A 9,723-nucleotide genomic window follows, 5' to 3' on the forward strand; every position below is an offset into this window, starting at 1 on the left:
TGGTAATAGGGCAAGGAAAGTAAAAGGAACACACAAATATAGGACAGATGGAACAGAAAGTTGTCTTTATTAAGAAAATTAAGGAGTCTTACAATGTTTCAATTATTACTCATTATTTAAATAATAATCACAAAATGAGTAATGCATTGAATGATTAAGTCAATTCACGTTATTTTTTATTAGAGAGTGGAAACATTTGATAAAAATATACTTCTAATCAATATCAACTTGAACCATATTATCTTTCAAAACTTGGGAACATAAACCTTGGCTTGAACATTTCAAAAAGCAGAAAACATGGCTTGAATATTTTGACTACTAATACTATTGTGAAACCGGTACATCTTATATTACTGATAAAGTATTGTAGAATAGGGGTCTATTTGCCTGTAGGAGTGGTACAGTTGACAGGCTTACTGACATCACAGCAAATTTCGTGGGTCGCTTTGAAACCAGTCTCAATCCATTTTCCGTCCGCGCAAGCTCTTGAGTACACGTGAATCTGAAATTGACAAAATATTCTGCTACATTTACGGTACCAGTTGAGTCAATTCAAAATTGATTCTAAACTAATTATTTTAACCCATCACAAAGCATTCTAGAAAAAGACATGTTGTGAACTGAAAAGGAACGGTTTCAGTGTTTCGGAATGCACCCGAAACTGTAAACTTCGTCACAGAGAAGAAAGAAGAAGAATTCCTTCTACTTTGTGACTTCGTGTAAATCTTCTTCAGACTTGGAGGAATTTGCGGCGCAGAGAAATGGAGGGAGATCAGCCAATTGCAGTGATGGATTGAGTCATAGTTGGAAGCGTAGTTGTTAATTTGTCGAATAGAGTCAGACGAGACTGTGATTGCAGAGAGGAAACTTCCTTAGTTCAACATGAGCGCTTGAATACTCACTGGAAATTAGAGAACGCTGGCCGATACACAACGGCAACATAGCAGCCGTTGTTTCCCGACCGCTCTATGCGTTCTCTGCTGCGCATGTCCATCCCAAGTCGGAAGTTAATTTAAACGAAGAATAGATCTTTTTATGTCTAATACAGTATTTCATCAATCCCATCATCACCCAAGCACATAGGGTTCAGGCTAGGACTCTTTCTTGATTCAAGTACTAAACATACTCTCCAAGCTACAGATACTGTATACATTTATATATTTATTCATCAATCTTAGACAATAAGTTTATTTGAATAAAACGACTTGAAACTATTACAGCCACTTTTTAACATTTTTAAGAATAAACTAGTTTCAGTTGAGTTCTTTGGCGGAGAAATTACTGGACATTGATAAAATGCTGTAACAACCTAATAAACAAGTTTTTAAAATAATAGAGGTTTTGATAATTCTATCTATAATTTTACACATCACTTGTAGTGTAGGTATAAGCGTGTAACACAGTAAGTTACAGTGTCCGGTTTCCCATTAAGGCTGTGCAAAAGCTAAAAATAAACTTTCTATTGGTGATATTTTTCAAAGTTTTTCGATCTATATACTATAAAGTTATCAGAAAGAAAAAGTTAAAAAAAAAACATTTTTTCCGATCATTACTTTTTGAGATATGAGCGCCTAAAGTTTAAATTTTTGGGACAGAACAGTTCAAGTTCGGTAAGAGATAAATCCATGAGATTTGGAGGATAGATTCTTCATGGTATTGTTGATCTAATGAAACAAAACTTTTCTGAAAATATCAATTTTTGAGAAAGTTATTCAATTAACCAAAAATAACTCAACTGAAAGTTATTTCTGGTCATTTTTAGTAAATTGAATAACTTTCTCAAAATTTGATATTTTCAGAAAAGTTTTGTTTCATTAGATCAACAATACCATGAAGAATCTATCCTCCAAATCTCATGGATTTATCTCTTACCGAACTTGAAATGTTCTGTCCCAAAAATTTAAACTTTGGGCGCTCATATCTCAAAAAGTAATGAGCAGAAAAAAATGTTTTCCTGAGAAAACTTTTTCTTTTTGATAGCTTGATAGTATGCAAATCGAAAAACCTTTAAAAATATCACCAGTGGAAAGTTTATTTTTAGCCTTTGGGTCTCTCCACCATTGAAAGCCATACGCTAATAATAATAATATACAGTTCATATTTAATGTACAAAATAATATGCCTACTAACACTGTTCTAATACTTTACAGTATTAACAAAGTTTACAGTAATTTACAGACCTACTTGGTAATGAGTTTATAAAGGAAGTTTGGTAGATAATGAATTTACCTTTTTCTACTTTTATGATTTATTTAAAAGTTGCTTACCTTGAGGTTTTTAGCCTGCCTTATTTCCTCACAAATTGCTTTTGGACCATTCGGTTTCACCAATTCCGCCTGAAATAATAAAATGTACTCTTATCTTAGTAAAATAAAATATATCAAATCATGTGCAAATAATTAAATAGAAAAATTAAATAAATATATATATTTATTTATATACCAAAATTCATATGGATATATTTATTTATGAGCAATATATGGATTGAATCAAATGATCAAATTATATAATAGAAAATAAAGAATAAATAAATATCTTTATTAACATACCTCAATTCATAATAATTCAAGTATTTAGTGATATTCATTCGAATCATGTGCTAGTAACTCAATTGAAGAAAGATCTTTATAACATCAACATAAAAATTTAAAAAATACACATAAGAACTGTTACTGAGAGTTACTGGGTATGTAGCCTATCTGAGACAGACTGATACTGGTATATGTTAAGTCAGTTTTCAAGAACGGAGAAACATGCAGAATGAAATAATATACGACGTTACACTTTTAGTCCAATAAAAATTTGGAAAATGAAAAATCAAACAAAATAGGTAGTGTAATATAGTCACTCACCAACGCTAGACAATAATCTTTACAAGAATTGGATCCTTCCTCGTCGCAAGTTACTTCTAGTAGCGAATCTTTTGATAGGAGAGGCGGCTCAGATTTTAATGCAACTTCGTTGTAAAGTCCACAGTAACATGTATTGCCAGCTGGTGCTTTGCTGAAAATTGCATAAGATTATTATTATTATCAAATGTCAAAGTTTCATTTTTATAGCAACCAAACTGACCCTGAGCAGTGCTATGATTTGTACAAAAAAAAAAAAAAACCTCCAATAAAACCTTAAAATGTTTTGAATAAAATTGTAGGCTATTATTGATATGAAATCAATTGATAAGAAATAGTTATACAATTGATTAAATTAATAGTCTATTAAGTACCTAATGAAAAAGTGATTATTGTTATTCAAAATAGTTTGATCAGGAAGATTACTGTCTATTAAGGGGTTGACAGGAATGATAGAAAATTATGGATTGCATAGATAATTATTTATTATGGTAGATTTAATATTCCAGTGCCGGTTGCACAACAATCGGTTAGATTTTAGACGAGAACCAATCACGGTTAAAATCTAACCGGCTGTTGTGCAACCGGGCCTAAGTATTTTTTGTAGGGCTTCCACGATATTCATAATTTGTTTCTATAGCATACATTTTATTTTATTATTAAAAAACTACTTTATATGATAAGGTACATATATATATATATAATATATATATATATATATATATATATATATATATATATATATAATGTAGGAACTATATATAGAATAAAATGTGAATAACTTACTTTGTTGCAATCAAGACCATTGGTTTGTGTCTTAGCTTCAAAAACTTAGTATAAAGTGTTTCGTCATGGAAAGCATAATCATTGATTAATTGCGTAACCTACTCGGACATTTAAATCGTGTAAAGAATTTTTTTTTAAGAATAATGGTAACTTGGTATAGATTTAAAAAAATTATACTGTGAATAAAATACGATGAGATCATAAATGATTGCTATCATTTAGATAGCAAACAATAGATTACACTAGTACAATAGATTATATATTTTGGTTCGTCACGGTAATTGAAAAAAACTTACTCATCTTCTCCTTGGACCCATTGACCAGTCACGGCTAATATGAGAATAACTGGAGAAATCTTCATGTCTTCTCTATCTAGAAGTTCAGAGATTATTATTTCAATTGAAATGTACAGTAAAATAAAATAGCATGTTTGATGTGAATAAAAATAATTAAAACATATTCGGTGCTGTAGTAAAGGTGATCTTATACCTACCAAATTTTTATTAGTTTACCATAATATCAATTGACATAGTTTATGAGAGAGATGTCGTAATAAGCAAAAATAGTTTTTCAATCAGTTATAATTGTATTTTAACTTTTTTTCATTAAGTTTATGAATATGATTGTCAGTTCCCTATACAGACTATCCTAAAGATGCTTGGAATGAAATTATATATTTTTTTCTAATGAAACAAATTGAGTTTAAATGAAGTAGCCTATTTTTTATTAAATTGCAATAATTTAAATTTTAATTGTTTCTAAAGAAACATAGATTATGTTGTCAAATTCTTTGTAATTTCTTTTTAAATATATGGAAACTCTTATTTAAGTTATTGGAAATTTTTAATTAGTAGTTTTAATATGATATTTTTTAACTATATAGGCTAATACGATTTTTTGACTGTTTTGTATTCAACTATGATGGAATGAGAAATATATATTGTTGAATAAAAAATAAATATTGCACTGAATAGAACATTATTAACCGGTAATACCAAAACATTCAATCAAATCGATAAGTATGATACCGTATTTCATCAATAACTCTATATAAATAAATAAATAAATAAATAAATATATATATATATATATATATATATATATATTATATATATATATATTATATAATTTATATAATTTATATAAATTAAAACAGGAGACATGATATAAATAGATTGAAAACACTTAAAACTTACATTAGAAATGGGGGGAAATTTACGGAGACTGAGTCTCCTTTCTCAACCGAGCAGACTGCTGTGATAAAAATATACGGTAACAATTAATTCTGTGGCTTGGTCCTTGGTGCAAAAACTACCAATGTCAATTTTTTTCAAAAATGAGTTTAATAAACTAATACATCACTAATATAAATTATTTTCAGTTCTAGAAGTGCCAAAGTCCTATCTCAAAGCAATAAAAAGTTATAAAATTTGTACTACCAAATGTCATGATTTATTCCACTTTTTCACTTATCCACTTATTCCACTCTCAGAGTGCGAAAACTACCAATTAGGACATACTTTTTTAGATTGTCATTCATACATGCCAGAACTACCAATGTCGACTTGTGCACTTCTAGCACTCGCATATCCGTATCGAAATGCTGTAGTTCGAAAATACAAGGTGAACTTTCAAGTTGATTTGTGAGATAGTTGATATTTTGACATAGGTAGTTCTTGCACCAAGCCACAGAATTTATAACCAAAAGTTGCTAAATATAAAAAGTTTTTATTTACAGAACTTTTTCAAATATCACGTAAAAATTAGGTACCGTTCCGGTATTGAGTCTAAATTTAAAAACGAACTAAACGGCATTGGTTTTGCCAGGAATAGTTTGTTCTCTATTTCTCTGTTATTATTGATCAATAATGAATTTATTCTATTAATTTACCATTGTTGCTTAATTCAGGAATAGTTTGTTCTCTATTTCTCTGTTATTATTGATCAATAATGAATTTATTCTATTAATTTACCATTGTTGCTTAATTTCTACTATTTAGTGTACATAATATATGTTATCTAAAAAAATTGGCAGCATGTTTGATGTGCCTATTCTATATCATAACAAAGTGGACGATAGCTGATATGGTACGCTTCCTTTATGTGGAGCATTTCAAACTGTGAGAGTAAAGTGAGTAGTGCTTGTAGAGAGATTCACAAATAATGGTGAAAATGATAAGAAGGCATTGTTATCACTTTTCTTTTCTACCACGTAGAATAAAGGTGTGATTCAAGTTATCCTGGTCCCTATAGAATAGAATACTATGTAGCTATTATCTGTTCTAATTATATAACAATAGCTTATTCATCTTACCGTGATAATGATCAATTTGATATTAAATAGCTAGATTTTTCCATGATTTAATGATCAATTTTTAATTTAAATTCTTCTTCATCAGTTGAAAATACATGAGAGAGTAAGAGGTTTTTGTGTCTATTATAGATAGGAGTTTTGAAGCAGATTTATTTTGCATTTGTGCTCTATGTTCAACTAGGATCAAAATTGATAAATACAGAGTACCGTATTCAAATTGAATAATTGATCATTTATTTACTCGTTCATTTATAATAAAGCTTCGATCATTTTACAAAGCCTATTTTTATAAACAAATGTATCTTTGCATTCATGTACAGCATTCTAATTATTTATCATTCAAAAATAATTACATTTGTCATGTCTGGAATTTATTTTTACAATATAGGTAGAAGATAGATGAAAGAACTAAAATTTTTTCCAGCTTTTCTTCCTGTTATCAATATTCGCAGAAGCCAAGGTCTTCAGGTTGTTTAAAGATATTTGAATTTTTTGTTTAATAATAAAGTTATTAAAATAAAAATTAATTGAATGAATGAAAATATATAATTTTTTTCAAGTTTAAAATAAATAATTTAAATACTTACCAATTCACCACAATCTATGCGTTTGTTTTGAAAAGTTCTGACCACTTTACTACAGACCAGGTAATTAGAAACTGGATTCCTCTATTTATAACAATTATTCAGCTTTCTCCGCTGCCAAAGATTTCATTAGATGATGATTGCTGTCTGTCTTTCAAGGTTCTTGATATTGAAACATGCGTGTTTTCAGCTGATATTTTTAAAGACTTGGTCATAGCTGATAATATTATTGTCGCCTCAAGGCTTATTAATTATTATTATGAGTAAGATTGTGTATGGTAAGATACTAAGATTCACTTGAAACTGTCAGTATTTCTTATAAATGTCATAAATAATTCTTATTTAACGTCTGCTGTCATTTTAAAGTGGATCGTACTTCTATATAGGATAATTTTAATGGTAGGTACTTACATATTTTTCCATTAGGAAGTGTTTGCAACAAAAATCGATAAAATCTAAGGGATGGAGAACTTGCTCAAGAGGTCGCTAATATTCAGCTGTTCTACTGTATTGAAATTAGTGGAAAGTGTAATAGTTCAAAGTTGCATTAAGCTATATCTATTGCAATATTAATAATTTTTAATGGTAATAAGCATTCTCAATGTTTCCCTGTTCTATCCTCAAAAACAACGAGGAGCGAGTAAATTTTGTTGGCCAATGGACTCGATGTGTAGGAATTATTGTGTTATTCCAATAATTTGTCTTGAAAATTTGAAGATGATTGCAATCTAAAGTCGGAAACATTATACTAATAACAAATCAAGAACGACGATTCGCGCCAAGGAACCTAAAATACATTCTAGGTACATTGATTCGCGCTTCAAGTCAAAAGTAGGAACTCCCTACGCTTGTTCAATTAGAACGTTTGGTCGACCTATTTTCGGTATTCATACTGTATTTTATGTATAAGCGTTTACATTTTATGTATTTATTTAGACTCAGTAGGTTGTGTCAAAAGGATTTTGAAATCTTTAACCCCGATTTGTTAAAACAAAACTGTAAGTCGTACCTTATTGTTGGAAAATCTGAGGTTCGGTTTATCCTCGCGAATTCCTCTTGACCTTGGCTGAGTATCCACTTATCTTGACCTAAATTATGTTCTAAGGTTCTTATTCCTAACACCACATTTTATAACATCCGGACTTTGATGTTAGAATATCCTTATATTGAGACAAAACTCAAACTATCAAAACGAGTAGTTCTCACTATGGCCAAGCTACACTGTACCTTCCAATTACTTTCAAAGGCTATTTATGTTACAAACGAGAGACCATAATAATATACAAAAAACCTATGTGCAAATAAAATACGAGTAGATCAAGGGCAGATCAAACTCAGATTCATCATTGTTATGATGTAATGAATTAAGACAAAAAATGCGATGTTCATCTCAATACATCACGTACCATGAAGTGCATCGAATAATCAGACATTTCATTCACCTTGAAGTGCTAGAAAACTACATTTTCATCTACTAGAACTAAATTGAAAATAATCCTTGTCTTGCTAAAGATGGCATTAATTATTTATTGAAAGACACTACCAAAAAATGACGCTATTCATGAATATTAATCGAATAGTAATCAATACACACATCTTCCCCTCTTGTTCTTCTACCTTCACCAGCCTATTAAATAAACCATAGTTGGCATGGTATTGGTAACTTTTTACTCTCCTTTTTTCTTTACAACACACCGTTTATAAAATTGTAATTTAATTATGATTGTTAAAGTTGTAACTGTAATTTGTTATCGTTATAATTTGTTTTCTAGTGTTTTTTTTTTAATAAATTGAATTGAAACATTAAATCCAATTCTCACTTGTTGATCTGAAAATATTACTTTTAGAAATCGAAGCAAAGATTTTTTCTTATGGGCCCTACACACCTACGGATCTGGCTCGGCTCGGCTCGGGAGAAATCCGTGAGTGTGTAGGCGATTTTATTGCGAGCCGAGCCAGGTTGAGCCAAATCCGTCCAGGGCTAATGGCGCGGCTCGGCTCGGCTCGGCTCGGGCGAAATCCGTGAGTGTGTAGGCTCTCCCGGCCGGGCGCGTGTAGTTACCAAAAATCTAAATCGCCTAAAAATCGAGATAGCAAAATTTTGATTTCAGATTCGGATTCATCTTTTCAAAGTTTAAAATTAAAAAAAAAGTTTTAAAAACGTTCATGTTTAGACCTAAACTCTTGAGTGCTCAAACTCTTCTAGAAACCTTTCCCTTTGTGAGCAAAAAAATATTATCTTATTAACCTAGTATGTTTTTACTATGATAATAGAAAGCTATATTAAAAACAGCCATAACTCCCTTGTTTTCGGGTATTTTCAAAAATGGGACTAACGCTTTACAAAATTTGGGGTCGCTGAATTCAAAATTCCTCTATCTCCATTATTGGACGATTTAGACTTTGGTGGAGAGGATAGCGTTGAAAAGTAGGGCAGGCCGGGCTCGTGTTGCTTACTACTAGTGTGTAGTGATTTTGCTCCGAGTCGTTCAAGGACACAGGCCAAATCCGCGAGCCAAATGTGTAGGTGTGTAGGGCCCTTTATACTCCCATCCCACATACATAACAATAGTTGGCTTTGTACAATACAATAATTGACAAATTGATAAAATTTGTACCTATACAATTAAATTTAGTTCTCTTTTCTAATTTTTCAAGATCATACTACAATAAGATTCACTTCAATCTATGGAATATTAGTTGAATGGGAAGATTTGATGCTGTTAAGGAATCCTGACAGTTTCAAGTGAACCTCATTATAGCCTTATCCATTTTTTCATACATTGATACATACAAAGATCTACAGGTTTATTTCAATACAAAAAGCCATTTCAATAGCACAAGATAGGAAATTTGGAATTTCGGGAAAAATCCGACTGAATTGCTATTAGAATAGTTATTTGTATATCTAGAGTGAAAAGTATTTTTCGCTCGTGATGTACACAACATTTTTCCTCCATCTACATTTTTTTATAGAAACTGCAATTAAATCATTCTAATAAATTACGTATTGGTGACAATGTTTCCTAACAACATAACCTAAATCTAAAACCTAAAAACCGGTCGAAAGTTGTTATCGGCCAAAGTTGTAACAATTATATCAGCTGGGCAGGCTACCAAAAATGGCTGACTCCAGATCACGCGGTTCAGATTTGAATTGCAGATCAAAAATATTTGTTGGCTGGTATTT

The 9,723-nt window shown here is 30.6% G+C and overlaps 1 protein-coding gene across 3 annotated transcripts; it reads right to left on the bottom strand.

The window, feature by feature from the left end:
- Window positions 1-37: 37 nt before the first annotated feature.
- LOC111049414 lies at window positions 38-7,761 on the bottom strand. 3 transcript variants are annotated; one of them, XM_039428949.1, is made up of 5 exons: window positions 7,543-7,761; window positions 3,932-4,007; window positions 2,853-3,003; window positions 2,268-2,336; window positions 38-502 (listed from the first exon to the last, which is right to left on the bottom strand). In XM_039428949.1, the coding sequence occupies exons 2-5, from the start codon at window positions 3,994-3,996 to the stop codon at window positions 380-382; spliced, it is 408 nt and encodes a 135-aa protein (XP_039284883.1). In that variant the 5' UTR covers window positions 3,997-4,007; window positions 7,543-7,761; the 3' UTR covers window positions 38-379. The 3 variants fall into 3 exon arrangements, with proteins under 3 accessions (XP_039284883.1, XP_039284884.1, XP_039284882.1); XM_039428950.1 differs by having other exon boundaries at window positions 3,932-4,009; window positions 7,548-7,708; XM_039428948.1 differs by lacking the exon at window positions 7,543-7,761 and adding an exon at window positions 6,537-6,707.
- Between the last annotated feature and the right edge of the window lie 1,962 nt (window positions 7,762-9,723).

Source organism: Nilaparvata lugens, chromosome 5, assembly GCF_014356525.2.
Source record: "Nilaparvata lugens isolate BPH chromosome 5, ASM1435652v1, whole genome shotgun sequence".
NCBI lineage: Eukaryota > Metazoa > Arthropoda > Insecta > Hemiptera > Delphacidae > Nilaparvata > Nilaparvata lugens.

Excerpts from the sequence above, each read along its gene's own strand:
- LOC111049414 (XM_039428949.1), bottom strand. The coding sequence starts at position 3,996 with ATGAAGATTTCTCCAGTTATTCTCATATTAGCCGTGACTGGTCAATGG. Across the intron at positions 3,004-3,931 it reads TGGGTCCAAGGAGAAGATGA|CAAAGCACCAGCTGGCAATA; the intron begins GTAAGTTTTTTT and ends TGCAATTTTCAG. Across the intron at positions 2,337-2,852 it reads AAGATTATTGTCTAGCGTTG|GCGGAATTGGTGAAACCGAA; the intron begins GTGAGTGACTAT and ends TTATTATTTCAG.